General features: G+C 43.2%; 1 protein-coding gene across 8 annotated transcripts in view; it reads left to right on the top strand.

The window, feature by feature from the left end:
• Window positions 1-27,183, top strand: part of LOC121271017 (protein quaking) — a 731,453-nt gene that overhangs the window by 690,871 nt on the left and 13,399 nt on the right. For 2 of the 8 annotated variants that reach the window (XM_041176737.1, XM_041176743.1), the window contains exons 5-6: window positions 13,130-13,217; window positions 16,043-16,339. In XM_041176737.1, coding sequence (XP_041032671.1) covers window positions 13,130-13,217; window positions 16,043-16,339 — 385 coding nt within the window. Of the gene's footprint in view, window positions 1-13,129; window positions 13,218-16,042; window positions 16,340-16,707; window positions 16,785-17,761; window positions 17,781-22,663; window positions 22,705-26,459; window positions 26,657-27,183 lie in introns of those variants that run through there. The other 6 variants (XM_041176712.1, XM_041176752.1, XM_041176704.1 and 3 more) reach the window with 6 other exon arrangements.

Below are 27,183 nucleotides of genomic sequence, written 5' to 3'. Positions count from 1 at the left end.
GGCACCCAGGCTCGGGCAGCACTGCCCCCTTTCTCAAGTGGCTGCCTCATGCCTCAGTGCGCTCACAAACAAGCGTGCAGTGGGCACTCTGTCTTGGACCAAGTTCCAGCATTCGACTTCTGATTGCTCTGTAACGAGAGCCTGAGTCCATGAAGCAATTTGTTTTGACATCCAGGGTGCATTCTAGGTGATGTAGTCCCACACAGGTGCTGAGCCGCTAATGGATATAGGAGTCAAGATGGGGAGGCTAGGAGAAGTGGCGACTGCAGCAACAGTGATGTCCAGAGCAGCTGGAGTGTTATACAGGGCCGAGGGGAAGCCCATCTGGTCACCTTCACAACCATCCTGAACTCCTCCACAGTGATATTATTCTCCATACCTCCCGGGCTCAGGGCTGAGTGAGTGCTGGTTGTCAAAGACAGTAGCTGGGCATAGGCAGCGCTGCACTGCAATTTAACGTGGGTGGGCCAATTAAGGCTTCCTGTGTGGATGGGTGTAGGAGGGTGAGCAGGCCTAGCGCAAACTTTGCACACACGTGCAAAAGAACACTTCAATCTTCGGAGAGCTGCCTCAGGGAGATGAAGCACTGTTTAAAAAAACTATTGAAGATAATAAAAATGTCATAAAACATGCCCCTTCATGTGACTCTGTTACATGAGCAGGGGCATGTTTTTAATTCAAGTATAAAATTTTATTTTATTGTTATTTGCTTTAGAAAGCCTCATTTTGCCCGGGGATGAGGTTTCCTAAAAAGTGCAAAGGCCGCTTGGCGTTGTCGCCTGCCTGTCAATGGTGAGGTTGGACGGGTAGCATAAATTTGAATTTAATTACTTTTTAAAGGCTTTAATAGGTCTTTTAATTGTCAGCAGGCATGCTGTCGACTCGGGCACGTGCCTGCCGAACGAAATATTGCGGGACCACACAATGACATCGGGATGCTCACCTGACGTCATCGCACATCATTTTACGCTTGGCCTGGTCGGGCGTACACCCGCCCACCAAGCTCAATATTCTGCCCATAGACTAGTAGGATATAGAAAGGATCAGAGATCATGCAGATGCAGTTCAACATAGAAAAATGTGAAGTAATAGATTTTGGCATTTGAAATAGGGAAAGGAAGTACAGACCTCAAAAATGTAAGATGTAAAATGGAGCAAAGGAATCTCATTGTGCAGATATACAGGTTCTTACAAAGATGGAGTACAAGTACACAGGACACGAAAATAGATAAATTAATCTTTGGTGTGTCCAAAAGTACGAAATACAAAAGAAAGGAGATAAAATTGGAATTTTACAGGACCACAATTAGACTGCACTTTGGATTACTGTGCAGTTTTGAGCACCATCAAATAGAAAGGATATAAAAGTAATAGAAAAGGTGTTTTGTAGGTTCACCACTGAAGGGTGAGGAGGCGGAGTTAGGAAGCGAAACTTGAGAAATTTGGGCTTTTACACTAAAGATGCAACGAATGAGTGTGTGTGAAAGTGAATGACTGTTTTATTTATTCATTTATGGGACTCATTGGCTTCAAGAGGGGCAGAGATGGCAGTTCAACATCCCTGGATGCAGGGCTTTCAGACAGGATAGAGAGGGGCTAAAAAGATGGGGGTGTGGCATTATTGGTTATAGCAACAATTACAGCAATGAGGTGGGATGATATACTAAATTAATCATCCAATGATGCTATATGGGTTGAGCTCAGAAATAAAAAGGGAGCAGCCGCACTGCAAGGAGTGTACTGTAGATCCCCAAATAGTGAGAGGGAGATAGAAGAGCAAATATGTAGGCAAATTTCTGAGTGCAAAAACACTCAGGCAATAATAATTGGGGACTTCAACTACCCTAATATCAACTGGGATACGGACAGTAATAGACACAGAGGGCACAAAATTCTTGAACTGCATTCAAGAGAACTTTTTTAGCCAGCACGTAACAAGCCCAACGAGACAGCATGCAATTCTAGATTTAGTCTTAGAAAATGAAGCTGGGCAAGTGGATGAAGTAGAGTGGGTGACCATTTTGGAGATATTGACCATAATACAGTTATACTTAGCATAATTATGGAAAGGGATAAAGATAGAACAGGAGTAAAAGTTCAAGACAAATTTTACAAAGCTGAGAGGTGATCTGGCGAAAGTGGACTGGTTACAGCTACTTAAAGGGAAATCAGTGACAGACCAGTGGGAGACATCCAAAGGGGGGATTCTTCAACAGTGTCGACATGTCCCATCAAAGGAAAAGGGTGGTACTGTCAAATCTAGAGCCCCCTGGTTATCTATAAGCATACAATATAAGATAAAGCAGAAAAAGAAAGCTTATGGCAGTCACAAAAAACTTAATACTGTAGAAAGCCTAGAGGAGTGTAGAAAGTTCAGGGGTGAAGTAATAAAGGTAATTAGGAAAGCAAAGAGAATCTAATGCAGAGACCAAGGATACAGGTTCAAATCCCACCACGGCAGCTGGTGGAATTTAAATTTTATGAATAAATCTAGTAACGGTGACCATTACGACCATCGTCGTAAAATGTCAATAATTAATTGTCAGAAAATTCACTCATTTATTTTGAGGAAGGAAATCTGCCGACTTCACCTGATCTGACCTACATGTGATGCCAGGCCCACAACAACATGGCTGACTCTTAAATGCTCTCGGAAATGGCACAGGAAGCCATTGAGTTGTATCAAACTTTTAAGAAGCCTAAAAGGAATGAAACTGGACGGACCACCCTGCATCGACCTAGGCAGCAGAAGTGACAATGGTAAAACCAGTGCCGTCAACCCTGCAAAGTCCTCCTTACTATCCTCTGGGGGCTTGTGCCAAATTCAGAGAACTGTCCCATTCAGAGACTAGTCAAGCAACAGCCTGAAATAATCATACTCGCCAAATCATACCTTACAGATAATGTTCCAGACACCAACATCACTATCCCTGGATATACCCTGTCCCACTGGCAGGACAGACCCACCAGAGGTGGCGGCACAATAGTATACAGTTGGAAGGGAGTTGCTCTGAGAGCCCTCAACATTGACACAGGGCCCCATGATATCAAGTCAAAAATGCACAAGGAAACCTCCTCCTGGTTATCACCTACCATCCCTCCTCAGCTGATGAATCAGTACTCCTCCATGTTGAACACCAATTGGAAGAAGCACTGAGGGTGGCAAGGGATGTACTCTGGGTGGGGAACTTAAATGTCCATTACCAAGAATAGCTTGGTAGCAGCATTACTGACCGAACTATGACCTAAAGGACATAGCTGCTAGACTGGGTCCTTGGGAGGTGGTGAGGGAACCAACAAGAGTGAAAATCCCACAGCACCTCTTGAATGCCTGTAGAAAGTAAAAGCATCATTAGTATGTCACTTTTGAAAGCTGTAAAATCTCTCCATGCATTCCAACTCCTGGGACTGTAATGTTTCATATATTGCATATTATATCTCTTGAGATTTTTAAGTAACTTGTGCTCTAAGTCATCCAATTGGATATATCAAGAAAAAACATATACTTGACATTAAAAGAATTCTTGCTTAGTTGTCAAAGTGGCTTGAATAAACTAAAGGTTACAAAGTGCATATCGGTTCTGACTCAGTATTCATAATTTTCATAATCAAATAGAGTGTGAATCCAACTAATCCAGAGTACAGTTACTTAGAAATATCTAGTTAGATTTGCTCTTTTAAAAACTCTGTTTGCTCAGCGTTCTGCACATGTTCGACAATGTATTTCATCACAGTATATTCCATACGAAGGATGGGCTCAGACTAGCTGAAAAAAGACAAGTGACTTGATCTATTGTTCATAATGCCAATAGTGGTTTAAACTGCTTTCTGTGAAAATGTAGCTCAGTTTTCTCTGGTGATACATTTGGAGGTAGAAATGCATGCGGAAAGAAACATCTTGACAATTTAGCAAGTTAATCACCATGTGCCATCCCACTGTACTTCAAAGATTAGCAGGTACACAAGACTGCAGAGATAAAAGAGAAAAGGTGGCATTCCTAGTTCTTCCCTCTCCCTTTTGCAACCTTCAAACTATTAAATCCCAAGATTGGTAGCACCTAATCAATATTTTTTTAATCTATTTTTTAAATAGATATTCACCGAAGTTGGAATGCAGGAATCTAGGTCTTTCATCTTAATTTCTGCAAATGTGTCCAGTGGGATTCCACAGGGATTGGTGTTGGTCCCTTGCTGTTTGTGATATATATAAATGATTTAGACTTGAATGTAGGAGGGTTGATCTGTATGTTCGCAGATGACACGAAAATTGGTGGGGTGGTAAATAGTGAGGGGGCTAGCCTTAGATTACAGGAGGATGTAGATGGGCTAGTCAGATGGGCTGATCAGTAGCAAATGGAATTTAATCCAGATAAGTATGTGGTGACGCACTTGGGCAGGACAAACGAGGCATGGGAATACACGATGAATGGTAGGACCCTGGCAAATAACGAGGATCAGAGGGACCTTGGTGTGCATGTCCACCAGTTCCTTAAGGTAGCGGAACAGGTAGATAAGGTGGTTAAGAAGGCACCTGGGATACTTGCCTTTATTAGCCGAGGCATAGAATATAAGAGCAGGGAGGTTATACTGGAACTGCATAAAATGCTGGTTAGGCCACAGCTAGAGTGTTCCTCATTATAGGAAGGATGTGATTGCACTAGAGAGCACAGAGGAGATTTACCAGGATGGTTGCCTGGGCTGGAGAGTTTTAGTTATGAGGAGAGATTTGGATAGATTGGGGTTATTTTCCCTGGAGCAGAGGAGATTGAGGGGGGACATGATTGAGGTGTATAAAATTATGAGGGTCGACAGGAAGGAACTTTTCCCCTTGGTGGAGGGATCAATAACCAGGGGGCATAGATTTAAGGTAAGGGGCAGGAGGTTTAGAGTGGATGTGAGGAAGAATTTTTTCACCGAGAGGGTGGTGGGAATCTGGAACTCACTGCCTGAAAGGGTGATAGAGGCAGATACCCTCATAACATTTAAGAAATATTTGGATGTGCTATTGCATGGCATACAAGGCTATGGGCCTAGTGCTAGAAAACAGTATTAGAATAGTTAGGTACTTATTTGACCGGTGCAGACTCGATGGGCTGAAGGGCCTTTTTCTGTGCTGTGGACCTCTATGCCCAATTTTTAGTTGCTAGATGTGTTTGAAATCTATCCCACTTAGCACAGTGGTAGTGCCACACAACACAATAGGGGGGTATCCTCAATGATGGGACTTTGTCTCCTCTTGGACTGTGCAGTAGTCACTCCTACCAATACTGACATGAATAGGTGCACCTGAGACAGACAGATTGATGAGGACAAGGATATTGCGTGGAGTGAATTGAATTGGCTGAAGAGTGGCATCTGTGACGGATTATCCGTCCGACGCTTCGGCTGAACATGGTGGCAAACGTTTCAGCTGTGTATATACTGATGTGCAGGGCTGCCCAGTCATTGAGAATAGGGATATTCTCTCCTCCTGTTTAGTTGTTTAATTGTCTACCACCATTCATATAACTGGTTGTGGCAGGACTGAAAGATTAGATCTGAACCGTTGGTTGGGGGGTTGCTCTGAAGGCACTGGAAACTGCAAAGGCTATGGGCCCTGACAACATCCCAGCAATAGTAATGAAGGTTTGTGCTCCAGAAGTAACTGCTGCTCTAGCCAAGCTGTTCCAGTACAACTACAGCCCTGACATCTACCCAGAAATGTGGAAAATTACCCAGGTATGTCTTGTCCGCAAAAAACAGGACAAATTCAAGCCAACCAGTTACCGCCCCATCAGTCTACCCTCCATCATCAGCAAAGTGACGGAAAGTGTGCTCAACAGTGCTAACAAGCGGCACTTACTCAGCAATAACCTGCTTACTGACACTCAGTTGGGGTTCCACCTGGGCCATTCAGCACCTGACCTCGTTGCAGCCATGATCCAGTCATGGACAAACGAGCTGAACTCTAGAGGTGAGGTTACAGTGATTGACCTTGACATCAAGGCAGCATTTGACCGAATTTGGCATCATGGAGCCCTAGCAGAACTGAAGTCAGGGAGAAAACTCTCCACTGGAAGATGGTCATGGTTGTTGGAGGCCAATCATCTCAGTTCCTGGACATCGCTGCAGGGTAGTGTCCTAGGCCCATTCGCAACTCCTCAGATACTGAAGCAGTCCATGTCCATATACAGCAAGACCTGGACAATATCCAGGCTTGATAGGTGGTGAGGGAACCAGCAAGAATGAAAAAGCTACTTGACCTTGTCCTCGCCAATCCATGACAGTATTGGTAGGAGTGACTACCACACAGCCCTAATGGAGGTAAAGTCCTGTCATTAAGCCATTGGCCAGCATTTGTTGCCATCCCTAATTTTTAAGGGTCAACCACATTGCTGTGGGTCTGAAGTCATATGTAGGTCAGACAGCAGATTTCCTTCCCTTAAGGGCATCAGTGAACCAGATGGGTTTTTACAACAATGGTTTGGCCATCATTAGACTTTTAATTCCAGATTTTTTTTTTCAGTTCAAATTTCACTATCTGCATTGGTGGAATTCGAACCCAGCTCCCCTGGGTCTCTGGAATACTAGTCCAACAACAATACCACTATGCCACCGCCTCCCCACACTACATAAGTGGCAGGCAATCACTGTCTTCAACAAAATCTAACCTTCTCCGCTTGACGTTACCATCACTGAATCACCCACCATTAACATCCTTGGGGCTACCATTAACCAGAAACTGAGCCGGACCAGCCAAGTAAATATTGTAGCTTCTGTAACTCACCTCCTGACACCCTCAAGCCTGTCCACCACCTACAAGGCACAAGTCAGGAGTGAGATGGAATACTCTGCACTTGCCGAGATGAGTGCAGCTCCAACAATACTCAAGAAGCTTGGCAACATCTAGGATGAAGCAGCGCTATTGATTGACACCGCATCTACCACCTTAAACATTCACTCCCTTCACCATCAAGGCACAATGGCAGCAGTGTGTACCATCCACAAGATACCATACAGCAACTTGCCAAGGCTCTTTTGACAGCACCTTCCAAACCCACTATCTCTACCACCTAGAAGGACAAGGGCAGCAGATGCATGGGAACACTACCTCCAGCAAGCTCCCCTCCAAGCCATACACCATCCTGACTTGGAACTATAGCCGGATGGGATGGTGAGGAAGGTCTATGTTTGATTGGTAGAGGAAGGTGGATCGGGGTGGGGGATGGGTGAGGTTGTTTGGGGGTTGGGGAACAATGGTGTCGGGTGGGGTCAGGTTGGGAGGGGGAACTGATGGTGTCTTGGGGGGGAGGAAATAGGGGGGAGAATGCGGCAACAGTGGAGGTAGGTGTAAGGAGGGAGGTATGTTTAAGGGAAGGGGTTCAAAGGGAGAAAGTAGTTCAGTTCAGAGGGCAGCAGGACTTCGGAGGGGAGAACGACCGGGGGAGGAAGGAGTACGGGGGGGGAAAGGAGCCTGGGGAGAGGAAGGAGTAAGGGGTGGAGATGTCAGCTAAACCTGCAAAGGAGGAGTCTGTGGAGTCAATGACTGCCTCCTGGGGAGCGAAATGAGGGTGGGCATAGGAGGGAATGGTGAGAATGAGAGATGGCAGAGTGAGCCCATAGGATGGGAGGGTGAGGATTCGATGGTGGCGGTAGAAGAGACAGCGAGGGTGGTTGGTTGGTTGGACTCGGAGGCAGACACGGACCCTGGGGGTGGGAAGGAGGAGGTTGGGGCGGTCAATATGGATGGGGGTGGGATTCTCGGAAAGATAGGGAACATGCATGTTCACCTGGATGTTCCGGAAAGAAAAGGGTCCTGGCTGATAGGTGACGGTGGGGAGGTGGAAGGTGATGCCAGAGGGGCCAACAGTGATGGGGGAAAGGACATGGGTGACTAGGGGAAAAGAAAGGATGGGGGATCTGAAGACATACTTAATGACCACCTTGCTTCTAAAATCAAAAGTGAGCGGAGCCTCGTATTGGGTGAGCACAGGTGCTGCATGGGAGCATGCTCAGTGGGTAGGCAAAGATGCAGCTCAGCTCAGATGAATAACTGGGCAGCATTGAAAATGCTCGGGACATTGAGTTGAGTGTGATGGAGGAAGGTTCCGCGGCATGGGAGAGTGCTTGCACAGGGCTCCAAAAGGCCCTGCTGCACACACAAACCACCTTCCAGAATCAATTGTGGTCCGGCTGTGTGCAACAGCTGAACTGCTAGCGATGGGGGTGCATGCGGAGGACTCACGAAACACATCAATGAAGCTGAAAGGCAACATTACACGTTATTCGGTGAAAATGAATATATTTTCAGATTATAAAGTGACAAAGTGTGTTCACCTCTACAACCACTTGTGATCAGAAATTCTTAACTTTTCTAGGCCTAACACTTCTTCAGGGTGCTGCCCTGTCATCTGCAACAGGGTTGGAGATAGTCAGTGCAATGGTTGGCCCTGTTGCCTCTGATGACATCGGCATGGGTCTCCTGACGAGCTGAGGCGTTGAGGGCCCCAGCTTGCTTTGGATGTCCTCCTGCGGGCCAGCTGCTCCCCCTGCGGTGACAGAGGACAAGGATGAGGGCGTCACAGGCAAAGGGGACTCAGAGGGAGAGGACAGCCTCTGAGATTTCTGAGTGACTGACCCAGGGGTGTCCAACCGCTGCACATCCTCCCTTTCAGTGCCCAAGGACCCCACCCTGACTCCTTGAGCTGAAGGAGCGCCTGGAGAGAGGTCAAAATGCCTTGATTCCCCCTTGTGTTGCCACTGCAGGAAGTCACCATAGCTATCGCAATGGAGTGCAGGTCTGTGTGCTGGACCAGGGTCTCCATGGCGTCCACCATCCCTCTCATGGAGACCTCCACACACGCACATGTGGGCACCACTTCGTAAGAGGGCAGGCAAATCCACCCCTCCAACTTGCATGCCACTTTACTGAGAGCTTCTAACAGCTCTGCGTGATGTTCCCCTGCCTTCAGCTGACTCTCCACGAAAAGTTGAAAAGCTGAATCCAGAGGCTCATCATCTGACTCAGACCTCACAGATGCCTCTTACCTAACAGTCCTCCGAGTGCCTGGGAGCTTGGCTGAACCTGCCTCCTTCTGCGGATACGTGTCCCTGCGGTGACTACCAGATTATGAACCCAAGCCTGCTCTCGATCTAGGTCCCTCTGAGGGTGTGTCTCTGAGCTGGGGGTGGGGTTATGGGTAAGTGCTGTGATGGGTCTTCTAGGTTGCTTATTTCCAGCCCTTCAATGGAGGAGGTGTCCTATTCACTGGAGGTACGGATGTGGATGGAGCTGAGGGACTGGCTGGCTGGCTGAGGGTGTCTGTTGCTTGGCAGAGCTCTCTGTGAACCAAAGTAGAGGTAATGAGTGCATGGCAGCAGAGTCAAAAGCAGGAGAGAGAGCAGTCACAGTTGCATTGAGAGAAGGATGATGTGGTGCAGGATCCTCATGTGGGTGTTTGCTGCCGACCTCACCATTGCCACAGGCACAGTCCTCATCCTCACCAGTCAGTGTTATGGCACGGCTCCTCAAAATAAGTGAGGGGCCTAACGTGGGCCACTCCATCCCCGGTCTAGGAGCTCTCCCTGCTGTTGTAAGCCAGCTTCTCCTGCATGAAAAAAGATGGCAAGTGTGTGAGCTGGACGCATGGCACTGTGTGGAATGTTTGTGTAGTGAGCAGAGCCATGGACGGGGTGAGGACATGACCTCCACAAGATATGAGTCTGATGGAGATGTGAGGGTGTGTGTGAGAGATAGTGGTGTTGTCCCTTGAGGTGAGATCCCTGTGGATGTGTATGCATAGAGTACATTTTGCAAAACCTATATGAAACAGTTCAACCCCACTGTGACTATGTTTCCCAATTCTGGGTGCCCGATGGATGTAAAGGGGAGGGGTGCAGGGGAGTGGTAAGAGATTCTGAAACAAGAGCAGCATCAGGGCCCATGATTCCTCTTCCTGGCCTTGGATCTCAGTACTCACTTAGAGAAAGACGTTGCATTGTCCTAAGTGAAAGAACAGAGTCTCAGGCCTTAATTTTCAATGGGCATCATGGCAGGTGTGGACAGACAATATGGCGTGAAGGCCAAAAATCGATTTCACAACGCCGTGAAACCAGTTTGTGATCACTGCTTCACCCGTCAATGGCGGGCCGCATTTTCCGCTGCTGGACATTGGGAACATCATTTTAATACATCTGCAAATAATCATAGTCCTTGCCGCTGGAATCATCCCCCCATGCTGGATCATCTGGGCACACGTCGGCGTGTTTCACAATTGTACACTGCACTTCACTCGGGACTTTGAGGTTTGTTTGCCTACCTTGCTTCAGGTAACACTTGCAGTCATCAGTGCCAGGCTTCGCAGGCAGCACCACATCACTTTTAGCAGGGTTCACGGGTAGTTCTCTACCTACCAGACCAGCCATAAGGTGGGGGTGGCATTTCAACAGCTGCAGGACTAGGGCTTGTTTAGAGAAGGTGGAAATGAGGCCTCGGGCATGGGGAGAAGCTGCAGGGTGAGGGCTGTACTGGAGAAGGGGGGTGCCCCAGGGTGCGTGTGGGGGCACATGTTGACCTCAAATGGCCTCAAGGTGGCGAAGGCTGAGGAGGCAGTCTCCAGAGGAGATGAGGCCAGATAGAGATGTGAGGGTGTATGTGAGAGAGTGAGTGGTGATGCCCCTTGAGCTGGCAGTGAGTGAGATGCCAGTGAATGTGTGATGGGCTTGTGAATGTGTGAGTTTAGAGTGATGGATGATTCCCTTATCCTGGTGGCACAGATGAGATCATTCATCCATGTTCTGTACTGGACAGCCAATCTCTTCTGTGCAGCATTGCCAATGACCACCACTTCCACTGCCTCCCAAACCGGAGTGGTGAGATTGCTGGACCAACTGTGGCCAGAGCAGGGTTGGAGGACATCATGGCAGTCCTCTAAAAGGCATTCGAGTGACAGGTAACTGGTCTCTTTTTGGCTTTCAGGGCCATGTCTTCACTGGAGCAGTCCTGAGTTGCAAGCATTGAGAGCTGTGTGCGCAGCTGCAGTTTAGATATGGCACCCAGAGTGAGGTAATGGCATGGTGGGTGATTCAGAGTTTACCCACCAGCGAGATGGCATGTTTACTCTGGCTGCATAATTAATGAGGCAGAAAGCTGACAATACGGTATGAAAAGCCGCCATTGAAGCCAGTGGGTAAAACATCCTTTTCCCCGCCCGCTACTACACTTAGTGCAAATCTGGGATGATTCCACTCCAAGTTTCTCACTTCAATGAGTTTTGACTCTCAGCTGTGAAAGAAGGAACTCATATTTATGTAGTATCTTTCATTGCCTCGGAATGTGCCAAAGCATTTTACAGCCAGTGAATTACTTTGAAAATGCAGTCACTGTTGTAACGTAGGAAATGCAACACCAAATATACGCACAGGAGAAATCAAAGAAGATTTGTCACCCGAATCCTCTTGTGTGTACTTTGCAGTCAACTCAGACATTAACTCAGTACCCTGGAGGATGGCCATGTCAATCATCCTCCCAGCAACAGATGAGGGGAGAACATGGCATCTCAAAAGCCAGTAGCAAACAAAAATTGTAATTGTTTTAAGTTAATTGCTTTACTTTAAGTATGAATATTATCATGAGTAAAAATGGACCCTTTCGCCCATTCCACTGCCAAATTTACCTTAAATCCTGCTCAATTTTTAAACACATTATTCATCATTGTCAGATTCTGATCTTCTATAAGTGCTTTTCCTGGAAAGCTGGATTATCACTTCTCATTGCTAGTGGCCTAAATTTGCCCCATTGGTTAAACCTTTGAGAAGCTGGAACACCTAGTCCTTGTACATATTAGGGTTTGATTAAAGGATGTTTTTATTATCCTTCCAGATTACTATATCTTGTAGCTTGTACAGGTCAACTGTCCTTTGGATATAACTCACTTCCCCATCAGGGAACTTCTTCCTTCAGTACAATTAACTGTTTTTTCATGAAATAGAATGTAAAAGATAAAAGATGAAAATACCTAAATGTCAAGTGTCTTTCATGACCTACCTCAGGATATCCCAAAGTGTTTACAGCTAATGATATTCTTTTGAAGTATACCCATAGTTCTAATGTAGGGAAAAAGTTCAGCTAATTTCAACAAGGTCCCGTACACAGCAATGATCAGATAATTTGTTTTTATTGATGGCTAAGGAATCAATATCAGCTAGAATACTTGGGAATATTTTTCTATTCTTCTATGAAGTAATGCCATGGGGTGTAATATTGTGCCCTTTCCCATGGTGAGTTTGGTGGCGAGAGTGCATTTAATCGGATGGGACGGTGGCAGGTGGGGAAGGCCTGTGAACATCTCACTACCAGTTGAGGCCCTTGAGCTGGTATTAACCCAATGGCAGGCGAGGGACTCACCATGTGGGGAGCAGGACAAACAAACTCTGGTGCTTTTGCTTGTGGGTGGGAGAGTCCCTCGTTCAAAGGCACTCAGCACCTGATCGAGTGACCCAGCATTGGGAAGAGGAGGGCCACTGAAAGGCAACCCCCTGCCCTTGCTGCCGATACTCCTCCCCCACAACCCTCCTTCCTGCCATCCTTCATTTGTACCTGGGTCCATCCTTGATCCAAGGCCTTGAGTGGGTGTGGTACCAGCAGCAGCCACTGCCTCCCCCATGGTGCTGTTGAGTATAGAAGAGCTGCTGGCCTCTGATTGGCTGGCAACTCTCATTGGGCGAGACTTCAACCCTGGGGTTATTGATCCCAGGGAAAGGCCCACCGCTACCCTGTAAAGCGCCAGAGTAGCGCAAGATGCAGCAGGCCTTCTCTAAAAAGGCGGTGCAGGAGTCTTGCCAGCTCTCCAGCTGGCAGCTGAGACCCCCATTGCCTCCATAAATTTCCATCCATGGTATCTGTCACACTACCTGAAAAGTATGATGTATCCTCAGTTTAATATCTCATCCAGAAGCAGAAATTTGGATAATAGTTATAACTTCTCAATCTTACTGAAAAAATAATAAAATGCAATGATATTTAGAAGTGAATTTCTGTCACTCGTGTATTTGTAAATAATTTACACATCTGGACTTTGTGATCTGAAAGCCTTCAATATGGGTCATCACTGGATAAAAATGAAAAGTTTTTTTTCATTGTGTTTTTTAGGCAGAAGGAGAAGATAACCTTAAGAAGATGCAGCTGATGGAATTAGCGATACTGAACGGCACATATAGAGATGCCAACATCAAATCACGTAAGGATATGATGGGCTTCTAGAGCCTTTTATGAGCACTGCGCAACTTGTCGAACTTTCAGCTTTTAGACAACCCCAGCCAAACTTGGGGCAGGTGCTTTTTTTATTGAGTACCTAGAGGAGATGGGTACTTACTGAGAGTTAAATAAACTGCAACAGCTTCACTGTTCCAGAAACTAAAATCCAGCAGAGTAAGCCAAAGATAGGTTTTCCTGCTTGAAATACATTTCTAGGTTTGAATGTAAGATGTCTAGCCCCCTGCCCCTTCCTGGGAATGCTCAGAAAAGTGGTGAAATTGCAACGCGAAATGAAGCTGAAATTGACTAGCCCACAAAATGTCATCTTGAAATAAGTAACTAACTGGCAGATTGTATTCTTAGGAGTAGGTGGCTGCTGACCATAATAAATTCATAGTTCCTGTTTGACAATTTGATAGACACATTGTGCAGTCATGAAACAAATAAGCAAAGATTATTACATTTATCTTGTGGACAGCATGAAGTAGTACAGAACAACCGCTGGTACTGTGCTTGTACAGATTTGACCTCTCTGCCGTGGCTGTCACAAAAAAAATCTCACTTTTACTCAGTTTTTAGTAAAATATTGTATAACCAAGAGAGGTTGGTTAGTTCAGTTGACTGGATGGCTAGCATGTGCTTTAGGATAATGCAAGCAGCGCAGCTTCGAGTCTTGTTCTGGTTGAGGTAGACTTGGGACCTGCCTTCTCACCCTGCCCCTGAGAGTGGAAGGCAAACCACCGCTGACAAAAGCTGGCAAGAAAACAGCTCAGGATGAAGCATTAGCAGACAAAGAGTCAAGGACCTACATCAGGCAGAGTGCACGTGACACGACATTGCATAACTCCTACTAATGGAAATTTTTGTTATTTTCTGCAGGAATTCACTTGTTGGTTTTTGGCTTGATTGTTGAAAGCAAAGATCTCACTGTTGCATAGATGTTTAATAGGCAAAGAAATTCTTTGTTTGTCAATGGGCTATCATGTCTGCCAATCCAGGGTCACTAATTCCCTTGTGAATGCCATTAATCAATCAATTTCAAGATTGCCACAAGCTCAAAGACTGACCAAAAACAGAAGGACAGCTCCACATAAAATTGAAATAATACATTATAAATAAATAATTGGAGGCACAGTGCGGTGAACTTAACTTTTGGGATTCAAATTATATGCTTAAGTATTTTAGTTGCGTTTTACTTTCACACGAGTTCCTTAATAAGATAAAGGTATTCAATATAAAATAGGGTAAATTTGTGTGGGCCTACTTCAGAAAGGTAGTTTTCCCAGCCAGGAGCACAGGTGCCAGATTCAATCCTTCCTAGCAAAACTTTGTTTCAGGATTTGAGCCTAATGTACATATAAACTATCTGAATATTTTGACTTCATTACTGGCATGCAATTGCATGGGCATTTTTCTTATTCTCCATTTCTGTGGATAGAATGTAATTGCATTTTTAAAAAATGTTCTTTTCTCAGTGCTTGGAATTTTTTCAAGTATGCCATTCTATCACTCCCTGCCTCACTAATTTTGTAAATAAACTTTCACTGTTGTAAATGGACAACTTTTTTTATTTCTCTCCTCATGTCTTTCTCACATAGCAGTGCCTCAAAATATTGGCAAGCAAAACATATGCATTAGTACAGTCTGCTTGCATGTGGGCTGCTAGGATTTGCTGGAGCACAATGCACCAAAGAGTACAGTATGTTCACTAGCTTTGAAGGGACGGTGCAGTGTAATTAGCTACAAGTCCTTGACCATTGGATTAAATTTTATCTGATCAATATTGATATTAAAATTTCCTGCTTGAATTCAAATCTAACAAGTTTAGGTCACCGTCATTTGAAGGAAGACGGCAATTGGACACCTTTACAATACTTTCTGCCAAGTAGCTGACCTATCTCAGGAAGAGAGTGCTCCACTTCAACTGTGATAAGGCTGGTCACATTTCTAAGCGTGCAACATAAAAAAGGGACCATTCATAGCATTGTGTCTGTACCAATTCTTTGTTGGATGGAATCAAACCTTATACCACTGTCCAATTCACCAAGCAATAACTGCAATAGTATTTTGAACTGCTACAAACCAGAAAGTAGGGATATTAATGGAGACTGCATTGAGCAATGACATCTATGGCTGCACATACTGATTTTAGAAAGTAGCCTCTCCAGTACATATTCCTAATAAAAGAAAGACTTGCATTTGTATAGGGTCTATCATAAGGTGAGAATTTCCCAAATCACCTTGCAACCAATTATGTACTTTTAAAGTGTAGTCACTAGTGTAATGTAAGAAACATGGCAGCCATTTTGCGTTTTAGATGATGGTTAAAGGATAAAAATTAGCTAGAACACCGGGTATTCTTTGAATAGTAGCATGGGGGTCGGGAGCAATGGGGTGGTGCTGTCAAAGCCCGGCTAATGAAATCTTGCATTTTGACTTCTGAATAATGAAAAACCTTGATAGTTTTCCTAGATAAAATGAGAATTGCTGTATAAGCTAAGCTTCATTATACATTATATGATGTGACTCTGATGTGTTAGTCCACTGCTTAATTTTATTCTCACTGGATTTTGAGTTTTTTCAGTTTACATTTTTAGTTGATGTGATTGAGTTTGATTGTAAGTTGGTTTGGTTTTAGTTAAAAATGTGATTTAGCATTGCAAAGTATCACTGCTTGTACTAATGATTTCTTCTTCATTTTTCTTTCATTCCACCTGCTTTTTTGGCTTTTCTCCATTTCCCACTTTTCCTTTCCTGACACACACTTCTGTCCGCACCTTCACTATGAATTTCCTTTGCTTACTGTAGCTGCCCTTGCCTTTTCTCTTGCAGCAACAGCCCAAGCTCCACGGATCATTACTGGGCCCACATCGGTTCTACCACCAGCTGCCTTGCGAGCTCCGACACCAGCTGGTCCAACTATTATGCCTCTAATTAGGCAAATACAAACAGCAACAGTCATGCCTAATGGATCACCTCATCCGACTACAATAGTGCCTCCTGCACCTGAAGCCGGTCTAATCTATGCTCCCTACGACTACCCTTATACCCTGGCACCAGCTACTTCCATCCTGGAGTATCCCATCGAGCCTAGCGGAGTTTTAGGTAAGGAATCTTTTCAAGCATTACTATTCCACTTCATGTTGAACATCCTGGTTCGCTGTTTGAGCCGTTTAAGGCTCATTTCATTTTACTGAAGCTTGACTTTTAATTCATCGAGATGTACAAGCCTATTTAAATTAATCATTTGAAATGACAGTGTAGCCCCAATGAGGATCTTGTGTACTTTACAGCACCATCTGCAATTTTGTAATACATTTAAGCTTCCGTTAAAAGTAAAACAGATCAGTTATAAACTGTGCGCGCAATTATCTGTGTATAAAGCTATCTAAGACCTAAGCGCACACTCTTAATTATAACAAAAAATATTATGGCAGAGACACCTTCTCTCTACAGCTGATTTATTCCAACAGGCCTTCATGCCATTAGTTGCCAATACTGAATAAGGTATAAAAAAAAGTTACATTGGACATGCCTTTCGAAAGCACTGGTAAGCTGCATATTTCATGCTTTTTTGCTTGGATTTGTATAGCTAACACATGACAGGATAGTTCTGTGCATCAGCCTACTAGGATTTTTTTCACTGCTCCTGCCTTGTAATTGCAAAAAAAGTGGCAAGTGGCAAATATGATGAAACATGCAAAAAATAAAAATAGCTGCAATCAGGCTTTCAAGGAAGAGCAAAGTTACTATTGTGGATATGTTTGTTTCAAGCCCCTTTTAATTAGATGATGAAAGGTGCTATGTGGGAGTGTGTGTATTTGTTTCAGCCTTGCCTGTAATCCCCTCCCTCCCTACCTCACCCTCATACACCCACCCCATATCCTACCATAGAATTTGACATTTTGATGTACATTTCTTGAGAATAAAATACATTGTACTTGAGAATAAAAGTAGTTTCACGGTTCTTGATGTTTTAGATAGAAGATTGATAGGGTAGAGAGAAACTAATTCCTCTATTGAAGGACTCCAAAACAAGTGGACATAATTTTAAAATTGGAGCTCATTGTTCACGTCTGATGTCAGGAAGCATTTCTTCACACAAAGGGTAGTGAAAATCCGGAGCTCTATCTCCCAAAATGCTGCTGAGGCTAAGCCAATTGAAATCTAAAACTGTGATAGGTTTTAGTGATAAGTGTTAAGGAAACTATTAAAGGTTACAGCATCAAGATGGGTAGATGGAGCTAAGACATAGATCCACTGTGACGTGATTGAATGGCAGAACAAGCTTCAAGGGCTGAATAGCCTCCTTCTATTCTTATGTTCCTAAAACCTAGATGACTGCACTGCAATGAAATTTGAGATGTTATTAAGATGCAGCTCCCACAATGATGCTTCAAACATTTTTGTGATAATGGCTAACTAAACGTTATGAAAGGTGCAATTTAAATTTTGGCTGTAATTTTTTTCTCTCAGTATTAAAATAGCATATCTTTTAAAGTTAGTTTTTTGCAATTGTAATTTCAGAGGAAGAATTTTCTGTTCATCTTGTCAAAGAATTGTCATATCTTTTCCAAAGGCATCCATTAGCTGCACATACGATCATTTCTGCTATAGGACAAAGCCAAAAGTATTTGTACTAACAAGAAAATGCCAAAAAAGTGGACCTTCTGCCTAGGAGTGGACTGATTATTATCATACACTTCACTGATCGTGAAAACTCAAATGCTATCCAGCATTTCACAGACACACTTTGTGTACACAAAAGGAAGATCTGTTTTGGGGCTCTTAAGAAGATTAAAAAAAAATGTCCAGTTGATTTTAAGGAGCGCCTAATGCTTAGGGCAACACTCAGTTGAGAAGTTGACAATTATTTATTTGCATCTGAGACTTCCCTGTTTTGAGTCTTACCTATACTAAGTATGATTAACAGAGCAGGTGGAAAAATGTAGTTCACATTTTATTGTTCTGTATGTAGCCTTTAGATCTGTTATTAGAAACAAAGACTTCTTTTCAATTTATAAGCCATATTTCTGACTGTTTCATGGGTGGTGCCATATTGAAAACACCCATGATGCTTAACATTGGACTTGTTTATGGTATGTTCCAGACTATACCAGAACATATCTGGATGTTCTCTGTACAGGTATCACATGTAATGCTCCCTGCACTGGTATCACACATTTATTGACCACTGAGGGGCATTTAAAAATAGCTAACCCTATATTGCTCTGTTTTATTGTTTAACTGCCGAGCTTTCTATGATTATCTGTAATAATACATTGCCCCATAATGCAACCAAACAAGCTTTATAGCACCCATTTTAAAATAAAAAAAGTCTTCTGTTTCTTGCAAAAAAAAATCAGTTACACCCAAATATCACATTACAAACTGTTTCACATAAAATGATGTGAATGTACTATTTTAAAACATTTTTATTTGCAATAATTCTGGAATATATAGGGTAAAACATAACCACCTGTAAAACTCCTGTTCAGAGGATTTATTGATGAATAGTTGTTTTTTGCACCTAAAGTAGGTTCCCTTTAACACTCTTTGGGAGTAGGAAATACTATGCTGTAGAGATGGGTGCATACTGAGTTGTGTATTACAGAGGGAGCCATAAACATGTTATTATTTCAAAAGCTTAATTTATTGAAGAAAAATCCAATGTGGCTCAAATATTCTTTGCTGTAGTTGACACCGATGCACAGAAAACATTTTCCTGGACATTTCCTAATGAACTAAAAATGCCTGTCCTCACATGGTTAAGAGAGTTGATGTGAAATCCTAAATGTGTCATTAACGTCTGAAAATAGTGATTGCAGCAAAATGGAAATTGAATTCTTTATCTGAAATTTTAGGACAGTACCCAGTATGTTACTGCTTTTTAAAACTCAATGATTTGCTAACAATTTGGATTGCTGATTTATCTAATTGCTGATTTTATCTGTCTTATATTATTGTACAGAAGTTTGTTAAATCACTGTGTAAAACTTATGGCTCTATTTTCTGATGTCTTTTAGTTTTTCAATTCCTTTAAGTGATCAATCATTAAAAAGGAAAGAAATTAAACATGTGATAATTCGAGGAAAATAGTTTAATTTGAGTATAAATGTTATATAGTGAAGATATAGGACAGGATATTTCCACTGGCGTGTGGGGGCAGGCCTGACATGCTGATGCGTAAAATTACGTGCGATGATGTCGGGCATGCGTCCCGACGTCATCGGGCTGAGTAGCGGAGTCAGCTGCGTGCCCGCCGATATGTAAACGGCCTATTAAGGCCATTATGGATTTAATTAAGGTTATTATGAACACTGCCCATCCAACCTTAAGGTTAGTGGGCAGACGAAAAGGCCAAGCATACTTCGCATTTTTTAGGAACCTCATCCATGAGCAAAATGTGGTTTCCTAAAGCTTTAATTAAATAAATTAAAAAGTTTTCATTGATATAAAAACATGTCCCAACTCATGAGGGGTCACAGACACATGAGGGGACATGTTTAAATCAATTTATAAACCTTTATTTAATTTTTTGAACATTGATTCAATCTCCCTGAGGCAGCTCCGTGCCTCAGGGATTTTGAAGCGCTCTTTTACGCGCTGGCCCTGACTATCCCTCCTCCCCCCTCCTGCACAGGTAGCACTGAGCGCTACTGATGGCGTATTACGCTGGGCGGGCCTTAGTTAGCCCGCCCGCATAAAATGGTGGCAAGGAGCCGATCGCAAGCGGCAATCGGCTCCGCGCCCACTCCCACCGAGCCCACCCATCATATGAAAAATCTTGCCGATAGATATTTTATTCAAAAACAAGGTCCTTTCAAGAGCTGCAAGGAAGTTAAGTCTTCATTTTAAAATTTTCATCCTTGTTTTCAAAACCCTGCATGACTTCACCCCTTGACCCCTATCTCTATAACCTGCTCCAGCCGCAAACCCCCCAGTTATCTACGCTTCTCTAATTCTGACCTCTTGATTATCCCTGATATTAACCACTCCACCATTATTGGCCATTCCTTTGCAGTTGCCTAGGCTCTAAGCTCTGTAATATCCTTCCTAGACCTCTATGCCTCTCTCCCTCGTATTCCTCCTTTAAGACACTCCTTAAAATGCTGTCTTTGACCAAGTTTTTGGTCATCTGACCTAATATCTCCTTATGTGGCTTGATGTCATATTCTGTTTTATGGTCCTGTGAAGTGTCTTGGGATGTTTTGTTACTTTAAAGGCAGTGTATAAATACTAATTGTCAGTAATTTGTTGAGTAGAGTGGGTGCATAATTTAAATCTACTGCTGTGATTGATACAAAAATGGACTCCAGAGTGGTCAAGAAGTATGGCCTATAATAAAAGCAAAGAACTCCACAAACCTTATTGATCATAATGGAGCTCCATTTAGAGAAACATCCAAAATACAGCATATAACTAACTAAACAGTTCAGAATGTTGTACAGTTACTTCTGCTATAATCAACACAGGTTTGCTAATAACTTCATAAAATGGAATATATTTTCTAGTAAAGCTATTTTGCTAATCACTCAGGAAGCCATTATATAGTTTTACAAAAAATTCTTTTTTCTCAGGCTATGATCTATTGGGAATTGGGGGTGGAGGCATTAAGAGAAAATGAGGGAGCAATATAGAATCAGGCAAAGTCAAACTTTTATTTTACTGATTCATATTTTCTCCCTTCCTCCCCTTTCTTCCCCACTGAAGGCATTCGTTTCTGTTGGCAAATTCCACCACAGTTTCCAAACATGACAATCCTCCTTATATGAGCCAAGATCGTAAATGTCAGCAAGCTGTTTGACTGGGGGAAAAGGGGTACATCAGAGCTAACTTTGTGTTGGGTTCTTGGACGGTGAGGAGTTAGGAAGTGAAGGGGCAGGTGTTGCATCTTTTACGTGGGCATGGGGAGGTGCCATAAGTGGGCCATTCCTCAACCTGCTCCTTCACTTCCTCTCTCCTCACCGTCCAAGGGCCCAAACACTCCTTTCAAGTGAAGCAGCATTTCACTTGCATTTCCCCCAACTTAGTCTACTGCATTCATTGCTCCCAATGCGGTCTCCTCTACGTTGGAGAGACCAAACATAAACTGGGCGACTGCTTTGCACAACACCTGTGGTCTGTCCGCAAGAACGACCCAAACCTCCCTGTCGCTTGCCATTTTAACACTCCACCCTGCTCTCTTGCCCACATGTCTGTCCTTGGCTTGCTGCATTGGTTCCAGTGAAGCCCAACGCAAACTGGAGGAGCAGCACCTCATCTTCCGACTAGGCACTTTACAGCCTTCCGGACTGAATATTGAATTCAACAACTTTAGATCTTGAACTCCCTCCTACATCCCCACCCCCTTTCTGTTTCTTCCCCTTCCTTTTGTTTTTTCCAACAATTTATATAGATTTTTCATTTCCCACCTATTTCCATTATTTTTAAATCTTTTATGCCCTGCTAGTCTTTCCACCCCACCCCCACTAGAGCTGTACCTTGAGTGCCCTACCATCCATTCTTAATTAGCACATTTGTTTAGATAACATCACCACCTTCAACACCTCTGTGTTCTTTTGTTCTTTTGTCTGTGACATCTTTTGATTATCTGCTCTTATCACTGCTTGCTCGTCCCTACAGCCACACACAGCACCCCACCCCCGCAACCTTAAACCAGCTTATATTTCTCCCCTCTCCTTATATTCACTCAGTTCTGTGGAAGGGTCATGAGGACTCGAAACGTCAACTCTTTTCTTCTCCGCCGATGCTGCCAGACCTGCTGAGTATTTCCAGGTAATTCTGTTTTTGTTTTGGATTTCCAACATCCGCAGTTTTTTGTTTTTAGAAACTTTAAAGCTAACTGTAGGGTTCGTGCTCCTTTCTCCTCTGAACGCAACTAATTCAGCACAGCGTGAGACTCAAATTTAACGTTTCCTGGTCTGTGTGACTCAGTTACATCCAACCTTTTTAAGGTGAGCCATCAGGAGAGCTAAGTTTGACAATGTTTAATATTAAATATGAAAGGTTAATTAAACATTAAATGTAAAAATATATATAATTAGGAGCTTGTTAAAATGAGCTGTGTGAATTTTGAGGGGTTTTAATGATCCCCTAAAATTAAGTTCTAGGGATTTCTGTTTTAATTATTCATTCTCAGGATATTGGCATGTCTGGTAAGACCACTATTTATTTTCTATCCCTACTTCCCCTGAGAAGGTGTTAGTGGTTACCAACTTTGTAGCAATACGATTGAATGGCTTGCAAAGCCACTTTGAATGGCAGTCACCCACGTTGGTTTGCAACTGGAGTCATACTGATGCCAGACGAGGTAAGGATGGCAGATTTCCTTCCCTACAGGACATTGGTAGACCAGTTTCTTTTACGACAATCCAAAAGCTGCTTATTCACTTTTATGTCTTACTGATGCCTGTCTTTGGTTTCCAGATTTAAGAAAAAAGTTGAAATCAAATTTCCAAGCTGCTATGGTAGGATTTCAATTCAGGTTCTCTGTATCATTAGTCCAGGCTTCTTCCAATTCTTTCATTGTGTTACAACTTTATAATACACTCTGAGTTATTCTTAACATATTTTGAGCTAGATATAGTCATGCTAACTGTCTAATTAAAATATTAAGAATTAAATCTATTTGGTATGTTTGATATCTTTGAAGTCATTTAACCTTTATTGCATTGCTGCTGTATGAAGCAAGCACATATAGAAAGAAACAAGCACACATGAAGGTATAGGTGACTTTGGGCTCAGGAGTTTATTTTTCAGTAGTGGAAGATAGCTTATTGATTTAGTCAAATGCTTTAATTCTGTCTGAGGAGACCGGGGGACATCCATATCCTTCTTTATCAATATCTGTTCACAAGATGCACAACAAAAAAAATCCATTGTCTATATCAGAGGACAAGGCACCTTGGTATGCTTTTGGTTACTGAAGTGTTTCTCCTTGAGAATTATTTCAGATTCACCAGCAGCTGAGCTAATATTTTGCCCACATTAAAATTCTGGGCTGAATTTTACATCCTACAGGCGGGCATGCGCCCACCCTGATCAGGCATAAAAATCGCACGAGAAGATGTTGGGCAAGCGTCCCGATGCCATCGTGTACTTGCGCAATATTTCACTTGGTGGGCAGGTGCAAAAGTCAGAAGTGCGCTGTCGACAGTTGAGAGGGCAATTAAGTTCATTAACAGTGCACGTGTCTCCGATTTTTCGTGGCCCATCCAACCTTTCGGTTGGCGGATAGGCGAATGGGCCAGGTGGATTTTGCATTTTTCATCAAATCCCATCCAAGGACGGGATGAGATTTCCGTTATGAAATAAAATAAAGTATCTACGGGCAGCATTGTTATCAGCTATATTTTCAGCTGATTGATTGTGATGCATGGACATTTTTTTCAGCTTTTAAAACCTTTATTTGATGATTTTCAGGTCTACAGCTTCCTGAGGCAGCTGTCTGCTTTCAGGGAGCTCACCAATGCTCATGGTGACATAATCGCCCGTCCCCCACCCTGGCAGCGCTGAGCATTTCAGCATGCGTTTCACACTGCCTGCCCATTAATTGGCCAGCCAGCGTGAAATTGCGGTTGGGGGCCGATTGTGGTCGGCGGTCCATTTCCCGAACACTCCTGGGCCCGCCAATCGGGCGAGCCCACCACAGGAACAATTCAAGCCTATGGTTCCATTCACTCAACCATTTTTGCAGCTGATTTAGATGATTTTGAACCAGGTATTTCCTGTTTCTTTTTTTCAAATTCCTTTTATACAGATAAAATATCTCAATTATGTGCCTGAGATTAACTGCCAGAAGATTCCAGAATAACATTCTGGCAACTAATATCATGATAAACAGAACTGATCTCCTGCATCTATGATGCGCATTGATATATTGTAAATTGGCAGTTAAATTTAGACAATACAATAGGACCCCATTTATAACAGTGTTCTAAAATGGAGTGCAGTGAACTATAAAGGGGAAATTGTTGTTTTCATAATGTTTTTTCTGTTGTAAGAGAACCAATAAAGCACACCTTGCACCAGAAGACTGCATCACTTTGGAGCATTGTATAAAGGGAATCTGGTGAGCACCTTTAAAATTTCTTGTGCTTACCATGTACATCAAGGGCAGAATATTAAGGTTGGTGGGCAGGCGTGCACCCAACCAGGCCGAGCATAAAATGACGCATGATGATGTCGGGCGAGCGTCCCGATGTTATCACACAGTCCCGCGATATTTCGTTGAGCGGGCACGCGCCAGAGTCAGCAGCGCACCTGCTGACAATTAAAAGGCCTGTTAAGGCCATTAAAAAGGTAATTAAATTCAAATTTACTTTGCCCGTCCAACCTAATGTTTGGCAAGCAGTTGAAAATGCCAAGCAACCTTTGCACTTTTTAGGAAACCTCACCCACAGGCTGGATGAGATTTCCTAAAGCAAATAAAAATTTCACAGTTGAATTAAAAACATGTCCCTGCTCATGTGACAGAGTCACATGAGGGAACATGTTTTATGACATTTTTATTTTAAAAATTTTTTTCTCAATATCCTTTCCATCTTCCTGAGGCAGCTCTGTGCCTCGGAGATTATTCAGTGCCCCCTTGCATGCATGCACGGAATTCGCGCTAGGCCTGCTTGCCCTCCTTCCCCTGCCCGCACAGGTAGCGCTCAGCGCTGCCACTCGCCTTAATTGGCCCACCAGCGTGAAATCATGGTGCGCTGTCAATCGCGGTCGGCCTCCAGACCACCCCCCGCCTGCCCCCACCAACCTCACATGCTAAGGGCAAAATTCTGCCCCAAGTTTTGTGATTGTTGAGTTGTTCGTAGATTTTCTTCCTTATTAAAGAAGAGATATTATGGCAAATGACCACAAGATTCATCAAAGAGAGAGATTTTCAGAAACGTCTTGAAGGAGTAAAAGTGGAGACGTTTCAAGAGGGTGTTCCTGAGCTTTGGGCCTTGGCATCTGAAGACATGGCCACCAATGGTGGAGGGATTAACATTTGGGATGTGCAAGAGACCAGAATTGGAAATTAGAGTTGGGGAAGAGCAACATTGGAGGGAATTGAAAACGAGGATGAGAATTTTAAAGGAAGCTTTGTTTAACTGGGAGCCTATCAGCAAGCACAGGTTTGATGGGTGAACAGGACTTGGTGTGAGTATGGACATAGGCAGCAGAATTTTGGATGACCTCAAGTTTACAGAGAGGTAGAATATTGGGAGGCCAGAAAGTAGTACATTGGACTAGTCAAGTCAAAAGGTAACAAAGGCATGGATGAGGGTTTCAGCAGCAGATGAACTGAGGCAGCAGCAGAGTTGGTTAGTATTAAGGAGGTGGAAATAGGCAATCATGGTGATGGTGGGAATATGTGGTCAGAAGCTCATTTCAGGATTAAATGTGACACCAAGGTTGAGAACTGTCAGGTTCAGCCTCATTCAATCGCTAGGGAAAGGGATGGAGACAGTGGCTAGGGCCAGAGTTTGTAGTGGGGACTCAAGACAATGTCTTTGTTATTTTCAATATTTAATTGGATAAATTTCTGCTAATCCAGTTTTCTATGCCAGCCAATCTGGCAGTTTAGAGATGATGGAGTGGTGAAGAATGGTGGTTGCGAAGTTGAGAATAAATGAGAAGTCAAGCACAGGCACTGTCCCGTCCAGGAGACAGGAAGAATATATGATATATATATATATATATATATATATATAATACACATATATATACCTATGTCAGCCTGGCTACTTTATAAAATTAATTTTTCTGTTTTTCAAAATGGATAACTGCTGGGCTGTTAAAATGGTTGCAGCTCATCACATGCTGGTTTCTGGAAGATTCTAAGCTGTTCTAATGGATAAAGCCTACCTCACCATCCTCCTGGAATGTGACTGGTATTGTATAAACACTTCAGCAAGCTAATACAAAGGACTTGTAGATAATATGTCTGCACAGCCAGCCCTGGACAAAGGCAGAGCTGTTTTGGATTCGTCATCTCCAAAGTTGTAGTAATGGTTTTTCAATTATCTGCTCAAAGCACAATGGGTTTTAACAAGGGTGCCTTGTTAGCTGAACAGTTCGACCTGAAACCACCCTGTCACATGACCGAGACTTGAGCTGTTTGAATTCCTTTCATTATACAATTTTTGAATTTTATCTTCAGTAGCAGTTTAAGCTCCGGAGAGAACCAGGCTCCAGGCTAGCAACTTGACTCTGACCTCCATCTCTCTCTGATCTCCAGAAAGAACCCTGTATTTCATCTACAGAGTGAACTAATACCCAAGATACAAGAGTACTTTGCTGCAACTTCAACAGACTCAACCTGCAACCGAGTTCCTAGGACCAAGACCAGGAATTCTGCCAGACAATGCTACCTAAAAGAACTTTACTTGGACCTTGATTCTGGACTCTGGACTCAGATGAAACCATAATTCTTATTTTTATTGTGGTCTTTGCCATGAACCCCTAATCTTTCCCTTGTATCGCTTTTATTGTATGAATGCAAAAGGGGCAGAAGTTGTAAAACCCCTTTGCATGTTGTGTGTGTGTGTGCGTGCGTGCGTGTGTGTGTGTAAAATAAACTACCCTTCTCATTTTACCTTATCTCAAGTTTGCTGTGGGGTTATTAATAGAGGATTGTATTACCCCAAAATGGAAGAATTGAGGAAAATACACCACCACTTAAAAAGGGGGAAATCAGAAAACAAAACCTGTGTGTTTATGGACGGATAGTGAGTGGAGAAATCAGAGCTGTGAATTAATCCCTCTCCTGTCCATAACAGAAATAGGGAGCTCAGGTCCGGGAAAGCCCAATTTTAATTTGACCAGAATCCAAGAGACGAGCCAAATTAGAGATTAAAGACTCAATTGAAAGCTAAAAGAGGGAAAATTCGGTTGCTGGAGCTATTTTAAGGCAAGTAACTTACCACAGCAAATTCTCCTAATATCATAGTAGAGCACATGGT

This window comes from Carcharodon carcharias, chromosome 2 (genome assembly GCF_017639515.1).
Source record: "Carcharodon carcharias isolate sCarCar2 chromosome 2, sCarCar2.pri, whole genome shotgun sequence".
In the NCBI taxonomy this organism is placed as follows: domain Eukaryota; kingdom Metazoa; phylum Chordata; class Chondrichthyes; order Lamniformes; family Lamnidae; genus Carcharodon; species Carcharodon carcharias.
The sequence above is the reverse complement of the archived record's forward strand: the minus strand, read 5'-3'. Positions and strand labels throughout refer to the sequence as shown.